The following is a 20,774-nucleotide window of genomic DNA, read 5'->3' on the forward strand; positions in this document are numbered from 1 at the left end:
AGACTCACGCATCACCTTACAGCACAGGCCTTGCAGCTACCTTTGTTTATGCAAGTGCATCAGGTGCAAAATATTCACTTCGTTTTCGTATCTGAAAGGTCTACTACAAGAAGGACATCGAGGCCCTGGAGCGTGCCCAGAGCAGGGCTATGAAGCTGGTGAGGAGCTACAAAGCTCCTCACAAGTCCTGTGAGGAGCTGCTGAGGGAACTGGGGGTGTTAGGTCTGGAGAAGAGGAGGCTGAGGGCAGACCTTATTGCTCTCTGCAACTGCCTGAAAGGAAGGGGTGGGGAGCTGGGGGTCGGCCTCTTCTCACAGGTCACCAGTGGCAGGACCAGAGGGAATGGCCTCAAGTTGTGCCAGGGGAGGTTCAGGTTGGAAATGAGGAGACATTTCTGCTTAGAAAGAGCAGTCAGGCCTTGGGACGGGTTGCCCAGGGAGGTGGTGGAGTCACCGTCCCTGGGGGTCTTCAAGGAGAGGTTGGACGTGGTGCCTGGGGACATGGGTTAGCAGTGACATTGGTGGTAGGGGGATGGTTGGACCAGATGATCTTGGAGGGCTTTTCCAACCCTCATGATTCTGTGACTCTGTGCTTCACTTACAGGAGGAACAGCCTGGCAAAGACAAGACAAGCTCCCAGAGGCTAAACACTGACTCCCCTGAGGGGAGGCCTCATCGCTCCCTACAACTAACCAAAAGGAGGTAGCAATGAGGAGGGTGTCCATCTCTTTTCTCAGATGACAAGTGATAGGACACAAGAAAATACTCTCAAGTGGCAGCAGGGGAGGTTTAGATTGGACATTAGGAAGAATTTCGTAATGGAGAGGCTGGTCAAGCGTTGGAAGGGGCTGCCCAGGGGAGTGGTGGAGTCCTTGCCCCTGGAGGAACCACAGATTCCTGGAGATGTGTGTATGTGGACATGGTTTAGTGGTAGGTTAGGTTAACGGTTGAACTTGGTAATCTTGAAGGTCTTTTCCTGCCGAGATGATTCTATGAGTCTGTAAATGATTAACAACTGAAACCCAAGACAACAGGTTGAGGATGGAAGGAGCAACATGACAGGTGTGAAGAGACTGATCTTGACTTTGCTACGGTCAACCTGCAAGACAGAGGCATCAAGACATGCACTGAGACGTGGTCAGTTAGATCAGCTCCTTTTACTGATACAGATCATCTTAGATTTAGCACAACATTTCTGATTTAATGGCCCTGCAAGCAGTAGTCCAACTGACTGAGGGAGAAAAAAACAACAAACAAACATTTTCTGCCATTTTTTCTCTTTGCACTACTTTTGAAGGGAGAGGGCTACTTTGACTTACTGTAGATACGAAGGGTGCCAGAATTTTGGGGATCAATCTTTGAGTCAGAAGTTTTTCTGTTGTCTGCCCTCATAAAAAGCTATGCAGTGGTTAATTTAGATGTGAGACATTTCGGGACCATATTCAAGCAAGAACTGCACATAAGTAAGGGATTGACCCGCAGACTGCCAAAATGTCACAGTTCAGGTCCGATTCAAGCAAGTAGACTTAGCATTAAATTTTTGAAGTACTAGTGCTAACATCTGATAAGGCTAATAACATTCCTTGGGGTAATAGAAAATGTTAATCTCATGATTTTACAGATGAAACTGAAACCAGGAAAGGACAAGTAATTTGCCCAAGACCACAGATGTGGAAGAAATTCCTGGCTCCACGGCTCAAGCACCCGTTTTTGCCTGCCTACCTCAACTGCTAGCACACACAGCGTCTGCAAACCCAGATCTCCCAGGCAGATGGGTTCTCATGACATTTCAAACACTGGAAATAGCAAAAAAGAACAACTTCCCTCCTGTTGGTTTGGCATTCCTAGTCATTGAGGATCCTTGAAAAGGATCTATTCCAAAATCTTTATTCAAGCTTGGTTTTAAAAATGAATAGATGTTATAACTATAATATGGGGTTGAGTATTTATTTTATCATCAAGTCTTCATCTAAGTATGCTGCTAGCTATGCTGGTCTGGACAAACAGAATGGACCTGTAAAGGAGAACTAACAGTGCCCCATGGAGCAGCAGCAGGATTAGTGTTTGTAAAGAGCTCTGAAATACACCAAAGGAGTAAATGGTATCACTGCAGTTTGCTCATTTGTCCTGAATGTGAAAGAGAAAAGGTACAAGGTAGAGGTTGAAAAAGAACTGCTTCTCCTTCTAGGTAAAATCTGAGCCAGAATGGACATCCCCATCAGCCTCACATCTGATTTTCACTAACTGTGACTCAAAGACGAGCAACTGAAAAAACTTTACAACTATCATAGAGTGCTGGATGCAGCGACACCAGCTTTAGCTGTGTCTCCAGATTTTTCATAGGCATTTTACAATATGAATATGTATTATATATACCTCCATCCACAGAGATGTAGATATGTATCTATTTGCAACAAACAACTTACTAATTAAGGAAAAAGGTTTCATTCTAAGATAAAAACTTTGGGCTTATTATAATGCTGTAAAATAAAATCTGCTAGCATAAGCCATGAGAAAAAAAAAAAAGAAAAAAGAACAAGTGATTCACTGGGGAAGTTCCATGATGTGCGGGACAATGGGTCTTAAATCAAAGGCATACATTATCATGACTAAGCTGACAGATCTGCACTGCAATGCAGAAAGCCAAGCAATATTCCAGCATCTGCACCATGCACACATAGGCAGTTAGACACAGTTTCCCAAAATGAGGAAAGGACTCCTGAGCTCTTACCTGTTACCTGTGCAACAACTGCTTGGGAAATTCTCCGATTGGCTAGGAAGGCTTTGATTTCCTCCTTTATCACACTGCTGTCCCTCCTACCAAAACAAAAAAAAAAAAACAAACAAAAGAGCACACAAAAGACAGACAGACCAAAGTGCACTTTGAAGAAGCAAAATGGCTTTATTTCCTTTATTTAGGGGACGAGGAGTGGGGAAGGCAGGCATTAGAATAGTCAAAGTGCCTCACCAGTGGACACTTCTTTTAACAAGTGTCACGTTTGAGCAAAGTACCCTAGCAGGAGAATAGATGACTCATGTCCTATATAATTCATATTAGGTGCAGGGCTGCCATATGGAATGTACAAAGTTTCATTACACAGGGATGAATAAATCTCTCATACCAGCATAAAAAAAAACCTCAGTCATAAAAATGAGGCACAAAAATAAAAAATAAAGGATAGCAGGGTCTGCATGGTTAGCTACACAAATGAATACACGTACACAAACTTTCTCCAGCCTTTCAAGGAAAAGACCCAGAGGAGAAAGATATTGCAACCTCTATCCCCCATCCCTATCTCCCTAGTCCATGGCTTGCACTGAATGAACAAGCACCAGTTATTAAAGCCTTTGTAAGATTTTTAAAAGGAGCACAAAGATAGTTCAGAAGGGACTGTGCTAAAAGGGAAATAATTTGGCAATTGCATAGGGACTGTGATATACGGCAAATTTCAATTGTGGAAGGCACATACTTTTCCCTCCTGCTTCCTCCCTTCTTCCCTGAAAGGTGCAGACAATTAAAGTAACTTTATTAAGCTTTATTATTTGGTGATCTTCCTTCTCCTCCTCCCTTCCTGCCCCAGAAGCTTCCAAGGCAGATTTAAGCTTGCAAAAAGCAAAATAAATGCTATGTTGTACTGTGTTGGGGGGTTCATTTTTATTTCTGAACCCAACACTCATCCTCCACATGTCTGAAAATAAAGAGGTTTCAGTTTAAATAAGCACTAAAAGCATTACTTGGGACTTATTTCATAGGAACCCAAAACTCAAAGGAATGATTAAAACTTCAGCAATGGGAACTCCTGCATGCTGCTATCCTCTTCATCTTCCTGTATTATTCCATTATCCTGAAGTTGACAGGGAACAAGGTTGATGGGTTTTTCTTGCTGCTCATCTCTAATCCTCTCCCCCAAAGCCACACCTGTATCCTGAATCTCCAAATATATTTTCATCTGGGAGATTATAGACCCTAGTTACCCCATAAGTATTTCATAAATGTTGCGGTTTCAGGGGAAAAGAAAAGAAAAAAAAAATCCCCAAAAAACAACAACATTCCAACATTATAATCCAAATAGTTTTGCGACATTTGGCCTTTTCCTATATTTCCTTTTGCTATTGAGCCCACCAACTCCATCTTTCACCGTGGTGGAACAGTCCCTCCTTTAACCTTTGCTATAACGCAAAGGAAGTGGCTAAAAGTAAAGGAAGGTCAGTCTGGACAAAAAATAAAACTAGCTCTCACTAAAGACTTCTGCTTCTTCTTTTTTTTTTTTTTAATTATTTTTACTTTCCTGCACTAATCTGCAGACTGTGCAAATCCAAGAGGGAGTCAGCCCCTGACACAAACTCTAAACAGATAACATACATGCACTGCAGATCACAGCAGAAATCATTAACCAAGCAGCTTCCCTACTACATATGGAAGGAAACTCAACTGGTACCAATTATGGGAGGAAGACTCCTGTGAGCTGAGACTCAGAAATCTTCTGAATAAGAGTAAGGTGGAAATTTAGTGAGCTAGCATGAATTTTAATCTTTGGTACTGCATGGGAAAAAGCACTGCAACAGGAGAACAGCCTCTGGTACGTCTGTGTGTGACCAGGGATTGTCTAAGAGGCAGAAGAGAGGCACTGAGATAGTGACCATAAGGGAACTAGCAGGGGAATAACTAAAACTTTCCTGGTAATACCTATCTATTGATAGGTATTGGTATTACTAGAGCAGTCCTCCAACACGCTGATTTCTTCTGAGGGACTTCTTACTCTGCCTTTCCAAACTCTTTACAAAGACTTCTACTAACCTCATCAGCTCTTCCACTTTGTCATCAATGTCCAAGTCCTCTTCCGAAGCTTCAAAACTGTACGACCTTTGAGCCAGGCTGTTTGCGAGCGGGTAGCGGGTAGGTGACATCTTCCCGTTGAACGCAGACAACCTCTCGTTACTCTCCCTCCCGTTCTGATTAGTAGTGCAAGGCTGTGGGGAGGTGTCGTAACTGTTGCTCGGTGACGGGGACATCCCCGAATGCTGGGTCTGTGTTGAAGCTGTGGCTGTAGAGGAAGATGCTGGGACATTGTTGGTGCTGTTGCTGTAGGAACCGCCTCCGTAGCTAGACCTTCTTCCGAATTTGTCGCTATGCTCTTGATCAAGACGATCCAAGGTTTCCAGCGCGTGAAGGATTTCATGTCTGGTCATTCCCGTACGTCTCAGGCGCTGAAGCAGGTCTATCTGCTCTATGGTAAATCTTGGTTCGTCTGTGTAGTGAGACATGGTTTCCAGCAGACTGAAAACAAGGTGAAACGCAAAAGCAAATATTTCAGTTCAACAGTTCTCTGTGGTACATGGTTAAGCACCTTACTTACAGGAAAGCCCAATTCTGGTCCGACACTAAGCCACACATCTCCAATCAGGCTCAGCACATGGCAGCAAGACTTATTTCTTCAAAGTTTTCAAACAACATTCCTCTTTCCAACTAGTTTTCTTTCCACCTTCTCCACTAAACCACCAGTTACTACTCATCTGCTTTCAATAAACCTGTTACAGAGAGGCAGTGGCTGGTCAGTAATTAAGGCTGCAACCAGTTTTCACACCAAATTGTGCTTGTTGCCGACTATCCAAACAGAAATCTCACGTTCCCAAACTGACCAGCTAGGTCCAAGGCCAGAGGTGAAGTTTTTGTGGAGAAATTTTAACTGGTTATAGCATGAGATTTATAAATCACAACTCTTTTGAATGTGAAGTACAAAGAGTTCCAGTTGCCCTAACTTTTTGTTGCTACCTTGAAAAAAGAAGATAAAAACATGCCGAGCGGAAATTCTCGTGGCCTGTAGGATCAAAGTTGATTTGACTGAAGTCCGATTTCTGAAGTTAGAAACTTTTGAACCTGGGATGTTGTCACAGATCGCCTGCCCTAAGAAGGAAAGTGCAGCACATCCAATTATTACTGAGCTTTCATTTAAAGAAATAAAGTCTGCTGCTTTTTTCCCTCCAAAGGCAGGCTTTTTGTGTAACTCCATCAACATGGTGGCTCATCAAAAGTTTTTTTTAACTCCTAAACTTCCCAAGGTATCCGAACAACGAGCATCCTATGACTTTGCTGCAGAGCCCACAAATGGACCTGAAAAAAGCACAATGTGCTCCTTTAATCTCTTTCCCTTCCTAAATATCCTCACGACAGAGCCAAATGGCATACAAATGACGAGATCACCTCCTTCAGACCCCAGGATCTGGAGAAGAAGGGACTGCAGACGGAAGGCAGATGGACTTTGGCAAAGGGATCAGGGCACTCTCCAGCCTTTTTGTGCATCTCCTTAAGAGCCAAGGGTTTATTGCGGTTCCTGCAGGAGAGCAGGGTGAAGAAATCACTCAGACTCCAGGAGACACGACAAAGCTAACACAGAATCCTTACGAGCAAGAGCAGCCAAAGAGCAGCCTCGGGGAAGTCAAGCAAGAAATCCAGGGACCATGGAAAACCACAAGAAGGATAATGGCTCTCATGAGGCCTTCCAGGCCTCCAGGCCTTCCTAGGCCTTCCAGGAACAGGACTGCCCATAAACCTCCACAGATTTCGGAGATCTCTCCTCTTTCCTAGCTCTGCACTCGCACACGGGCCTAGCACATGGTCCCCAATGGCCACCACAGAGCGAGAAGCCTTTTTCCATCACTGCTTTTACTCTTCTTTCAGACAAGCACATCACACAGAACCAAATTTTGGGGGTGTAGCAACAGGATCTCAAGGTAGCAACATCTCACAACACCAGAAGCCACAAGCATGGTGTTTGGATGCAGCCACCCAGTTTTTAAGGGTAGTCCTGTAGCATGGATGTGCCTGGGTGGCCCTGAGAAGTGGTTTGCTTAGGAGAGCTGTAGCTAGAGGATAGCTATGTGGGGATGTGGTGCTACAAAACCAGGATGCACGCATCCAGGAAAATAGCATTTGCAGCCTGGAAAATCCAAAACCGATAAGAAGCTCTTATCTTCGGCCACTAACAGCTAGCATTGAGTCCCTTTGATTGTTTTAGCATTAGAAATGGGTACGTAAGGAAAAGGAAGCAGGAGGACAATACAAGGGGATGACTCCCATCCAAGAAAATGACCATCTGTGAAGACAGACGGACTACAGCCATTTGAGTGCTTCGTTCCAGTAGGAATGTGCTGTCCTTCGGGACAATCAATTACCGAAAACGTACGAGCCATTTTCAATCTTAAAAGACAAGCACCCGGGTTATTCCGCTCACACAAGGGCACGGCAGCCAATGCAGCAGTGTTCGAGCAACTGACTGGAATCGTTAACAACTGAAATTTGGAAGCTGAACCTCAGGCTGAGACATTGAGAGCTTGACCAGGAGCATCTGTAAACACACATCGTGTGCTGGGTTTGGCCTCTGGGTTTGGGGAAGCTCAGCCCTTTTATCCAGCTCTGCAAGAAGTGCCACACTGACTTACTGACTCACATCACCAACCCCTTACACAGCCTGGAATTCCTTTGAGATGAACCCATTTTTGCCATCTTTTTTACCTGTCTTTCTAATCTTACCGTTTCCTGAATTATTTATCTGTCAACACCAAGTTTCATGTCCTCAAGACTTTCATGTCCTCAAGTACTTTGTTGAACTGAAGGATTTAATGAACCAGTACATTCATGCAGAATTACCTCTAACAAAAATTCCTACTTTACTGACTCTTCAAGTTTTAATACCAAAATATACTTTACCTAGTTCAATCTCCAGTTTGTCACAGACCTAGCAACCCCAAACTTGTGTCCTTCTAGTCCCGTGAACTGAAAAACTTGCATCTGACAAAAGGGCGACTTTACAGATGGCTTCAAAAATGCCACACAACGTCAAGAACCTAACGTTTCCTGCAATGGTCTGTTGACATGGGGTAGATCTTCCCTTTAGGATCAGGGTGTGATCCCATGCTTAATTTGTCTAAAACGTCAGGGCTCAGCTTCTAGATTTGTGTTCTTGAGCCAAATTGAAGTATCCTTTAGTACTACTGAATTAAACCTAATCAACTCCAGTGTTCTCATATGCAAGAGAAATAAATGGTTGACTTTCTGTGATACATGGAATTATGTAGGAAAGTGATCTGGCCTCCCCTTTGTCCCACATTGATGCAGCAGGGATCTGCTGTGCATGTACAGTGATTTCAAATGCACAAGGATGCAAGGGCTGCTGGACAAGGCCATGAGAACAAGATATTCAGTGACCTCCAACTCATGGCCCACAGGGTCCTGTTAATCTGTGGACTGCTTTGAAAAGGCATGAAGAAGGGTAACCCTACTGTTAGATTAAATACTTGGGATCAACACAACTACTCGAAAAAACATGGGCAATTTGAAAAAAAATAAAACCAAAGTCAATGAGTCCACCAGTCAGTCTGCCTGTGGAAGTTATTCTTCTAGCCTCTAACCATTCAAGAGGACTTCTACCCCATATAACTTTTCAACACTTCAAAAGAAGATATGAACACCAAAATCATATACAGGATCTCCCTGCTGCTCTCACCAATGTCATGTACAGAGGTAAAAACTCCCTTGCTTATAGTTACGTGCACAGCACATATTGCATCTGACAAATTTATTGACATACTTCTTACTGGTCTTGTGTCATTCTCATTTTCATGTTCTTCTCTACACAACCATAAGATCTAGAAACAATGCTTCTGAGACAGTTTCGTGTGTTGAAAATAACTGCAGGAATTGGGAATTTTCCATTAAAAACCTAAAGCAAATATTGCAAAACTTGGTATTATTGAACACGTTCCAACGCTGCCAACTACCTACCATTTTTTTAATGAATAACCCCACTAACATTGTTTAGAACGGTTATTCTAACAAGGCTTCAGTTATTTTCCATTTTCAAAATATTTTAATAAACTTATCCTGTTTAAAGATCAATTTACAAAGCAGTTAAGTAAATCAACCATTTTAGAACCATCTTAATTTCATTCATCTCATTAATTAATGGATATTCTCTACTACTTCCTCTCTCCCCACCCTTATTGCTATAAGAGCCTCTTATCCTCCTGAACTCCTCTGGCTAGCTTTAATCCAATTTGTTTCCCCCCCTCTTTTTCCTTGGGAAAAAAACCTTCAAATGCAAAAGCAACAAGAAGCAAAATAAGATAGAGACAAGTAGAACGATTGGGGGTGTGCAAGAGAAAAATCAAGGCAACAAAAATTGTTCCTGGGAACAAGATTGGAACAGGCTGCTCTGCTGTGATTGAACTTCAGCAAACTTTGCAGCCGATGTAGCAAAATATCCTTAAAACTAGCAGATCTCCGTTTACCAAACCTCTCACCAGTCTTGACGGGGAAATAAATGAAAAAAGTGCCTACCAGGGGAGAATCGCCATGCATTTTTTCTCCCTGAAATTTGGAAAGCAAGACTTTTGTAAAGCACTAATTAAACTCAAAACTAAATTTGACCAATTTTGCAACAACTGAATTTGGGTCTTAAAATGGATCAAGCTCACTTAGACCCCGATAGGGAAAAAAAAAAAAAAAGTAGTTTAAAATATCAAACTTATTTATATTTCTTACATTAAGTTAGCAGTCATGCCCCATGTAAGATGGCCCAATTCCACTTGGTCTCTATATAGCATTAAAACTTCATGCTTATCTTTTGTGGCTCATCCCAGAGGAATCTGAGGTGCCTAAACACCACAGTGAAGGGAGACCTAAAGAAGATAAATTTAAAAAAAAAATCCACCTTTTTTCACCCCCAAATCCACAGAAATAAAATATCCAGCTGGTCCCAACCAGTAAGAGGCAGCATCAACCATTTCTACTTCTAACACCACTTTGTGAAATGAAGGCTGTTTGGGGACGTAAAAGCTGTTTAGTGACATTGCCCTCAACATCTCCGTCATACCACCAAGAGGTTTTTAGCCTCTTATTTTTTTGTATGAAGCTCTCCCTGTAGATATGGGGATCTCCCCCTCTTTGGAAGTCCTGATCTTGAGCCAGGGGCACGTGGCCAGACACAGAGGTGTTCTCTCTCATGGAGGAAAATAAAGGAAAACACAGGAGGATTTTCTCACCTACTACCATGGCTGAAAACCATGCAAATTCAGGTATCATTTACCCAACACTATCTTTCTAGGTGGTGAACACAGCAGAATAATCCCATTAAAAGGCCAAGAGCAGGAAGTGGAGAACTCCATGTCCAATTGAACTTGCAGAAGTTCAAAGCAATTCAATTACCCATTTGGGAATAAGGCCAGAACACTGGCCTTAACACCTCGAGCACTTGAGAAACTGGCTCTGGACTCTTCAATGATCAGAAGAAATCATTTCTTCCTCTCTGCTACTTACTGTACATGAGTAGGAAGTACTCCAGCATCAGTGAAGAGATCCTTTGCTGCAGAGATCCCTCTCCACATCTCCATTAAAATTCACTGCTTTATCTAATAAGCTCTGCAAAGCTCAAGATACTTACAAAACCAGTTGTACTTCCAGATATGAGACCTATATTTGATATCATTCCGCATAATATGGATGTGGGCTACTGCCAAAGTGTTCAGAACAGGATCCCAGGTCTGGTAATTGGTTTAGGAACCATTCTGATAAAGTCACATCAACTGTGGCAAACAGGATGGGGAGAGATGCCAACTTCCCCCTTCTCCGACATATGGCATGTCCTGCTGGTGCAGGGCTGGCAGGGCACTTGTAAGCTTATCTTTTATAACACCACCACTTTTGGTCACATAAAACGCACCTTGCTATCACTGAATGCGATCTTGCACTTCAAATAAAGGTGCAAAATCACAAGGTAAAGTTGTGCAAGTTCAGCTTTCCAGCCAAAGTATAAGTATATAGCAAAAAATTGCCTTTCTACAACTAGTTAACCAAGCACATTTTCATTATCACAGTGTTTCCATAGTGTGAACTCCTTAGCCTGTGAGTTTTTCCCTTCGTGAATGTGCATATAGTACTGGTGAGAGGTGCTATCGGACCACCGTGGAGACGTATGTCCTCTGGCTGTCACAAACATACAGCAAGGATCCTTGTTCAGTATGAGTGGGCTGCTACATCTCCCTGCTACGTGAGGTCTCTGATCTAGACAGCAAACAAAAATGGATATTCAGCACAGCACTGCTTTTTCCAAAGGTGATAGGACTTCCTTACGAAGCAGCCTGATATTCAGCACCCTGAGTCACATGAACCAACACTCCAGATACTTCCCATCAGAAGTATTTTTTATATTCCCCTTTCACATTATATTCCCCTTCCACATTTCATCCCACTGTTACCCATCCGGGATGCACCTGGTCCTTACAAGATGCTCAGAGGGAGTTTCTTTCTGAGCTAAAGCTGTTCCACAGCCACAATGGTTGATGTGCATCACAAAGTGAGCACCACACACACGAGTTCAGAGGCTAAGACTCCAAGTCCCATCAAGCGCAGCTTTAAGACACTGAAGGAACTCAGTTGGAACATTTAGGGCAGAGCGCCCTCTCATCTTCGGAAATTCAAGCTTTGGCCTTTTCTGTTCTTACTTAAGAAGTGCATCTCCTTTTATTCACAGCCAATTTAAGCGCTTCAGAAATGCCCAAAGCCTTGCACCACATTAAGCAAAGCCGCCTTCAAAACAGTAGTTGATGCTATGAATTTTGGGTCCCAGAAGAGGATTAAGGATCTGACTCATCTGAGCCAACATTTATGCTTATCACTTGCAACTCCAGTATCTTCAGTGGAGTTGTACCAGTTTTCAAGAGGGGGAAAAAAAAAATCAGGCCTCAAGTGCTCATCATGTCAACGAACACAGAGCCATCCTTACCCATACGTTAGCATAATTATCTCCTGCACTCTTAGTTCTGATTTTCAAAGAGGACTCTACTCCCATTCATCCTGATTCACAAACAAAATGTAATGCTTGTAATGACTGCTCTCATCCCAGGCAAACGAAAACCTCACTTTGCAGCAAGGAGTGAAATCAGACTACAAGCTGATCTATCGAGGTTAAACGTCACCGGCTCTGTTTATGAATGCAAAACACCGTCTTATGAATGCAGAACACTGCCATACGCTTTCGATCAAAATGGTGACAGTTAATAAGAGCAGCCTGAAACTTCTGAAAATAAATCCAACGTAATCAAATACTCACCGCTACACAAATTACAGAAGGCAAGCTGAGAGCAGAATATCAACATATCATTTCTTCAGGAAGCTTCAAGTTTCCTAGCTAGTTAAAGAGCCCCAAACCCAGACACACTTTTTCTATATAAGCTGTTCTTCCACTCAGCCTTTGATGTTCTTTGCTGCTGATAAAATATTTTTTACTGGATGCTGGCACACTGGCAGCAAGCAAACCCTAGCAGTTTTGCCACTGATTCCACTTGGGTGAGTAACTTGCTGTCCTTTATAGTATCCACTTTACATCTTTGGAAAAGGGAGAGAGAACTCGAGATCAATCTTACAAGGGAAAGATGGAATATAAATGCCAATTATTGTCATAATCCAAGTCTTACAAAAGGCACTGACCTCTGACTAAGCACAGGGCTGGCAGCCAGGTACTTCTGAATTCTGCTCCAGGCCCAGACTGATTCACACTGACACCTTATCTGTCTAACCCTAACGTTCTCTACTTCCACAATGAGGGCTTCCTGCTATTGTTGCAATTCTCCAGCAACGAGGCAGGAATTCAAACTCTGAGGCTGGATTCAAGGGCACAAGGAGGGATGGGCAGGACTGACACACACAGAGAAAAAAGCGTAAGTGGCAGCTGAGCACCGAACCAGAGCCCAAAGCCCAAAATTGTGCCAATGAAGCCCCTAAATTTGGGAGCCAAAGACCAAACTTCAGATACATAAACTCCGTAACAGAATCAGGGCAGGATTCCTGTGGTTGAGTTACACAGTTAAACAAATCTCTCAACACAGTGAATATTTTTCTGTAACTCACAGGAAGAAACAGAGTTATTGTGTTAAAAAAATAAAAATAGAATAAAACACCACTACCAACCGAGACATGGGTCTAACCTAGACATGGGCCTACCCAACATGGGCCTAACCTGGATATGGGCCTACCCAACATGAGCCTAACCTAGACATGGGCCTAAACTGGCAAATCCCTTTTTTTTTTTTTTTTTTTGCTATCAGATTTACAGGGGTAGATACAATGTCATCTTCTGTTTCCTGTCGATTTTGGTCACTCCTGTATTAAAAACATGAAAATCTCGGAAACTTTCTGTATCAGGTAGTTGGACTGTGAATACTGGAAACACCTTTCCAGAGACCAAGGGACAAGAAATCAATATTGTACTAATTTTTGAGACTGAGAGCTCACAGAAAGGGACTGGCCTTTGGACAAGATGAAATGACGTGTTCCAAGGCCCAAAGGCATTCTGCAGGAAGGCAGACCAAGCGACTGGCCAAAATATGAGCATTTCTCACCCCATGGTCATCCTACATGGTCCATCTGTAGCATTAGATATGACAAGGTGTAGGACATGCTTTAAAAGATGCCATCACCAGATGTGCTCTTCCACATCTGAAGAGAAAGAGATGCTCTGAAGTATTATCACAGGCACCTGCGTTCTCCCTCAGGATCCATCACTAGCAGTAACAATTAACAACTTCCTTAAAAGAAAAACACTGTTAGTTCAGAAAACTAAAGTCAAAAACCAGCAAATACCTAAAATTTACCTACCCCTAATTTTGTGTTCAACTACAAAGCAATTTTTTCCCCCCACTAGAAAACAGCCTGCAATCATAGTTTTACTGGGATTCAGCCTTAGTGAAGACAGACATTATACTTGGAGAACAACTCAGACATAGCTTACCAGCAGCTCCTTGAAGAATATAAATCCTAATGGCAAAAACATGGGCTTTTGGCTACATTTGCTTCCATATTAGAGTTTTACTTAAAAGCATTTTAAAAAGAAACACACATCCTATTAATGCTCTTAAAGTAACAGGCATCTCTCATGTAGTCCAGATCCAAGCTAGGGAGATTTCCTCTTATATGACATAGAGAAGACACAGTTTGCATCCTCATAATAAATCCAAATCTTTACACCCTAGTCAGAGCAGGAGGAGAACACCTCAAGACACAAGTCCTGAGGGTGCAGATGCCTGAGGGAGAGTGAACTGACTTCCCAGCACACAACAACATGAATGGGTCCCTTCCAGCTCAGGATATTTTATGACTTTAGATCCCTACAGCAGGGGCTGGTCCTGCTCTTCTCCTCTCCTGCATAGCTTGGGGGAAATCTCCACAAACCTGTTCAGTTCACTAACCCAGCAAGAAAATAAACTAACCAACCAACCCATAGCTACTTTTCTTGTATGGGTAAGTGAGCTGATTTAACCTGGAGAAGGCTCTGATGTTTGCTATCACCAACCCAACAAATGGGGATGGGTCAATTTGGCCAAAAGCAGAGGAAGGCACACAAGGAACAAGATTTCTTTTAGTCCCTGTTAGCTTGGGTTAGCTGCCTGTGACACCATGGATTAAGTCATCTGGTTCATCTTAAAAGTAAAACTAAAGGCTCAGACAAGACATTCTTTCAGTTACGGAAGCTTAAAATGTCAACTGAACATTTCTACAGCCACCAGCTATTTACACCACACCTTGTTGTGACGAGAGATGAAGACAGCACGTTAGCTGAAGCCTCTTTCACTGAGGTTTAATTAATGTGCTTTGTGTCACATTTCAGGGAAGCTGGACAGTCACCGCAGCTCAGCCGTACGGTGACTTTCCACGCCACCATAATCCAATGGCTGTTCTTCAGGGCGTGCCAATTTTGAGATCATTCACATACTTGTTCTTTTTCTTTGTGCTGTTTTTCCTAACTGATGACAAGACTTCAGCCCAGTCCTTTTTTTCATCTGCATTACTCACCCTGATTTTCTTTCCACTCAGCAGGCTTTTACTCACTCCCAAAACAGCTCTGTCATTGCTGGCAGTTAGATCCATAAGCACCAGCCTGACAATTCAGGTAAACTTTAAGTGGCAATGCTAAAACTGCCCAGTTCCATCCGAAATCATATTTTGAGAGAGATCTTGAAACATGCAACATAAATGCTGATGGCCAGATCTTACCATTAACACACATTAATTAATCTATATCATTGTGATCCTGTGAGGTACAAGTGCTGAGGTACAACTTCTTCATATATTTATGAAGAAACCAATACAGATATACTTGCATTAGTGACAGCAGGACTTAGTTTCAGATAAATAAATAATTATTTTGAGACCAAAATCAAGATTCTTGTGTTCACATCATGCCTCAAATTCCTCTCAAGTACTCACTCTCATCCAACTGGAGATAAAAATTAGGTAGGTGAAATGGTAATTGCAGCCAGCTGCCTACTTTGCTCTTCTGACAGAGAATGCTGCCCCAGGGTATGGATAGCCAAACTACCCTCTAACCATGGCAGTTCTAAGCCTGATTTATTAATGTAAACCAACTTTAATTTCAGCTTGTTTTAAAACCCTGGCCTGAAAATTGAATGCCTCAGATAGTGCTTTATAACCTACTTCACCTCTGTTGGAGAGGTGAGCACACAACTGGGGGCAGTTGCTATATCAGCTGTTTCATTTTTATCTTATTCAGTATCTGAGTTAAACTCTTACGCTATTGCTTATTACTTTGAAGAAACTCTTTCCTGCTTAGAGGGCTCATCAAAACAAATTGCAGACTGCATCCTAGTTCTGATCTTCACCATAGATTTGGTAGTTGTATTCCTGCTCTACATAGCCCATGCATGTATTTTTTTTGAATAGTCACTACAAGCAGATACACAAGATGGGTCATCATTTCACAATGGATTATAGGCTGGGGGATGTGCTACTACTCTGTTTTTCTAATGACTTTTCTTTTTAAAAAGACATCTATGGTTCAATCTGGAAACTTTAAACTGAATTGGGTCATCTTGGGCCACTTCCTCTAATTTAATACTTTCCAACCCCCTCCAAATAGCTTCACCCCAGCTTTCACCCAGTCAGAAATCATTCACCTATACTTATATTGCATTCTTGATGACTGTATTAACTGCACATACACTGGAATCAATCAAAAAAGCAGCTCCCTTTCTGATGGGGGTGGCAGCTGATTAACACCACACGTCAATGTGCCACAGTGATTCCAGAAAGCAGCAGAATAGTGTGACATCCTACTAAAACTGCACAGGGGCAGAACACACCTAATATCTGGCTAAAGCACGGGAAATTTAGACTACATAATTCATTGCTTGGAAGTCTGTTAGAAGTCTGATTCAAAGTTAAGGCTGCCAGAGCATCCTCATGTTCATACGAAGCACAGAGGAGCTCTAAGATCACTCTGCAGACTGAATTACCAGCATAATAAAGATGCACGGGGCAGTGCGGCCTTACCTCCAGATTTCTCTCCTGCTGTGAACTAGATCTTTACAATTTCAAGTGCTGGCTATTTAATACTGAAATCCAACATATTTCCAGCTAAAACAAAGAAGAGAAGGAGACTCAGGGCACTGTCAACAGGGTAAGAAACCACTAGTTTCGAGTGGAAGACTAAGTCACCAGCAACAGAAAATAACTAATTAATGGTTGTGTCAAGAAGCCTGCTTGAAGTACATTGGTAGTTCAATTTCCAATACAAACCATTCTTTTGTCAGCTGCTACTCTTTGCTGTGACTATAAAGAAGTCTATGGTTGCACTGGCACTTGCACTATGAATGTCCATGTGCTAGCTGAATTATCTTCACCCTTGAAATAACCCATCTGGGACAACTCTGACTGCATTCACAGCAGCCCACTTTCTTGATTCTGTTCTTCAAGGCAGGATTTCTCTTCCTAACTCAGTCTGACAGAAGGTACAATCAGCAGGCAAGAGGTCAAAGCACCTCAAGAATCTGATTGTCACTGGACAAGCATTTAGTCATGCCTACAAGAGGTATGGGGAACAGTGATATAGGACTTTTCAGTGAGAGAGATGGATGACAGCACAGTACAGGACAAGCCGCTCCTTTCAGCCTGACAAGCTTCAAACTTTGAATTCATTTGCTTATTTATTGAAGAGAACAGGAAGGATACCAATTACATTCCAGATTCAATAAGACGCTTAAAAGAACGAACTAATGGGCTCAAATTCGAGCATGAGATTTAGACAACTTCACTAGGAGGCACAATTCAGCAATTGTGGCTTCAACCAACACATTTAATGCTATTTTTTTTGTTTGGTTGGTTGTTTTTTTGCCTTTGCTATACAACTTACAGAGCTTACTCATCTCCTTTCACCAAGTCTGTGGTGGTGCTCAAATCTCTTAAACAGCTCTTAAACATCCCTCTACTTTGTTCAGGAGATTTATGGAGAACTCCAGCTTTTAATGGTACCCATTCTCCAATCAAGCACTGCATGATTTTCCTTCTCTTTCAGTTACATAAAAGTAGAAGTAGAAATAAAGCATCAACCAGACCAAGCAAAGAACTTAATGCTACTGTTCGCTGGTCTAAACATCAAGCAAATACCAAACCAGTAGAACTATCCAGCTTAGCAAACTGCTGATTATCACTGCAACCATTTCTCTGCTCTTTCCAGACAAATTAACAGAAAAATCTCTCTCAAGATACCATCTTTCTGTTTTGTTTTTAGCTTGTACTTACACTACTGGAAAAGTTCTGAGCATACTTTACATGGGGATGGGACGTTATAAAGCCTCTTGGGGGTCTTCAGTGTTATTCACCATTCTGTAAGACACAAGAGATATAAAAACGTTAGATATTTCTGTGAAAGACAGATTGACTTGTGATCTGGTTTACAATTATACAACCAGCTTACAGAGGGCAACCTTCTGGCAGTTTCACCAGGCAGTAGCCCCAAATCACTTCACCTGCCAGTAGGAACAACAAAGATAGGCTCTGAAGGATTCTTCTCCATCACCCAAATCCACCTTCTGTTGAAAGTGATGTATATCAACCACTAAATAAAAACACGGTTAAGGAAAACGCTCCCTGGAACCATTGAATTTTCTTCTTTCAATTTCTATGTTTTACTCTGTGAACCGTTAAAGCCTCGTCTGCTTTCTTCCCTTTGTCTTCTGTAGAAGTTTTGCCCTGGTTTGCAGCAGACCCACGGTCTTAAAGCCTGGTAAATAATCCTTTGTACCCAACCACCCTATGGACTGCAGTGACTCATGTCACACATGAACGCTTTACAGATCTAAACAAGGCCAACCAGATGAGGATTCTGAGCTTGTGTACACCAAACAGATTAAAACCTGGAAATGATGACTCACATTACTCTTGATAATCTGTAAATAATCCAGATCCATATAATCTATATCATCTATATAATCACAGACATATGCTTCAATGCACTTGGAAGATTCCTAAGGAGAAAGTTGATGTCTGGTAGCGTAATCAGTCCACAGACAAAAATTTAAATTACAATTGATTTCTTTTGGCCACAAGTAAATTAATCTGTGCAATCATTTAGCCTTATGACAGTTACCTACCCTTTTAACTCACAAAAGCTATTAAAAGGATTATTTGGCTAACATCCGCAAAGAGCTCAGAAGACAGGTACTATGTTCCGAAAAGGAATGACCTAATAGAAATTTCTTCAGCTATCACTGCTGATGTCTTTCTCCACAAACTAACACAGACTGAAAGTGCTTCGAAAGTCAAACTATTAACCGACAGGGAAAAGAAAGGCTGGATATGAGATCCAGGCAGATGTGGAAAGATCTAGAGAGATTATTTACACTTCAGGCTCTGGGTTTACGTGAGCTGGAATAAAAAGCAATTGGGAAGGGAAGCAAGGGGATTTACATGGAATAGTTCACTCTGCTCCAACAAGGGTTTGTCTGCAATATTAGCACCCAAGCCTCGTGGCTGGACACTCCCTGGCTCTTTTCTGTGTTAAATGTGGTCCAACTGCTACAGCAAGGATCTTCCTTTATCTCACCCGAGGACCTGCTGAAGGCTGTGGGGAAGAACTGCACCTCTTCTAGATGGAGCCCACTGGGCGTACGCAGCCTACGCCAGGCTCACGAGGTACACACTGAATTATTTATGAGAGGTTTTGATTTTCTGGTGAAAAACTCGGGACAATAAGCTTTTCCAGAAGGAGCAGCAGGCAGCTTCTGGCCACCACCTTCCAGCAGGGCTTTAAAGCTTTCTCCACAGTTGCTCACACCCAGGTTGGCAAAGGCACGAGCTGGGTGTTTTCAGGGAGGGGAGCTGGCTGCTGCCACTTCCAAACCAATTCATTTGGCCCACATCTAGGTCTCGAGCTGCCTTCTCGCTCTCCAGGAAAGGAGGCTGCCAAGAGCAAGGTCGCAGACAAGATGCGTGGTCCCAGCGGACCACAGGTCACGTACCATGGTCTGGGAGAGGAACCTTGACACGGGAAAACTGATGGATGGAAAAGACAAACACGCAGGTCCCTTGCAGTCTCAGCCACCCGAACCCTTTTAAAGATAGCTCTACACCAAAACACTTCTCGGTTAAATCTGTTAGCAGTATTTAAAACATTTTCCCTGAAGCAGTCACAAAAAAAAATAATAATGAGATCATGCAGTTGACTTATTGCCAATTTTTGAGTTTAATACAGAGAACTGTTTTGTTTTCCAAAGAGGAACAAATTAGATTTAAATATATACAAACTTTCTGAAGGTCAGAGAGGCTAGTGATAGAGAACTGGATTCCGCAGAGAAAGACGGGCTTTGAGGGCGAGGAGTGTGGAAGGAGCAGAGAACAAAACCCACAAAGGAAAGAAAAGATCACCTTCCATCATCATGAAACACGGCATTAAACTGGAACACGAGGGGATGAGATACAGAGAGCCAAAGAAAAGGCTGCAGTAACTCAGGTGTGAGATGACAAAGGTAGGACAATGATTTTAGTGATGCTAATGGAAGGAACAAAAAAAAAAGGAAGGTACAGGCTTCAGATGTTATAAATGAAGAGCTATTAGGATCCAGCCCAGATCTGGGATGTGAACAGAGCAGGGAGAAAGAACTTTTCCAAGCTACTCCAGATCTGTGAGGACAGATAAAAAGGATGCTCGAATTTCAGCAGAAATAACCAAGAGAGAGCTCACAAGAAAATATGAGGCAGTCGCAATTTTTGCTCCTGTAGAGGTTGAGGTGGCACTGTTGCAGTCTGGATGCAATCGTAAATTCTCACAGACAAAGCCACACTGCAAGGCAGGTCAGGGAATCCTCAGGTCTGCCTCGGCAGCTGGAATTGCAAAAGCAAATGAAATTAAACAAAAAGGAGAAGAAACCAGCGTTTCCGACATCTGCTGCCAGAACAGAAGGGCAGCTTTTGAAAAGGGTTACAAAGGGTCTTAGGCTCAACGGTGATCTGAAGCTTGGTGGTACAGAAATACCCTGCTCTCCCTGCACCCCTATTAAGGGTTAAGTAAAATGGCTTTGTGATTTCAGACAAGAAGCAATCCCTCACCTCGAATTTTAGGGAAAAAATTCAGCCCAAAACAGCGTAACGTCCACCACCACCACCAAATGATGATTGTAAGATCATCAATACTCTTCTGCTCGGTCTAATTTAGCATCAAGCAAAGCACCAAACTGGGCTTAATCCCAGCACAGGTGTCACCGCAATCCACGGCTGATATGCAAGCACGAACACACAAACCTTTGCCCTTCTCGCATTATTCATTAAATACATTATCTGCTAACCCAGGGATAACACACTACCTGTTCCCCTTCCTTCCTGGGGCAGACAATAAAAAAAATTCAATATTAATATGGAAATCATGGCCACAGTTGTAGAATCGGTTGTAATGAACAATCCTGTCCCCGGCTTAAGTTGCTATAAAGGCA

The 20,774-nt window shown here is 42.5% G+C and overlaps 1 protein-coding gene across 8 annotated transcripts in view; it reads right to left on the minus strand.

Annotated features, from left to right (window-relative positions):
- The window catches only part of HMBOX1 (homeobox containing 1), a 117,232-nt gene that overhangs the window by 58,130 nt on the left and 38,328 nt on the right, over positions 1–20,774 (minus strand). For 7 of the 8 annotated variants that reach the window (XM_084284782.1, XM_084284781.1, XM_084284780.1 and 4 more), the window contains exons 2-4: positions 17,590–17,673; positions 4,798–5,277; positions 2,731–2,816 (exon numbers count right to left, since the gene is read on the minus strand). In XM_084284782.1, coding sequence (XP_084140908.1) covers positions 2,731–2,816; positions 4,798–5,277; positions 17,590–17,612 — 589 coding nt within the window. In that variant the 5' untranslated portion in view covers positions 17,613–17,673. The remainder of the gene's footprint in view (positions 1–2,730; positions 2,817–4,797; positions 5,278–17,589; positions 17,674–20,774) is intronic. The other variant, XM_084284783.1, reaches the window with a different exon arrangement.

Source organism: Netta rufina, assembly GCF_964035555.1.
Source record: "Netta rufina genome assembly, chromosome: 3".
Lineage (NCBI taxonomy): Eukaryota > Metazoa > Chordata > Aves > Anseriformes > Anatidae > Netta > Netta rufina.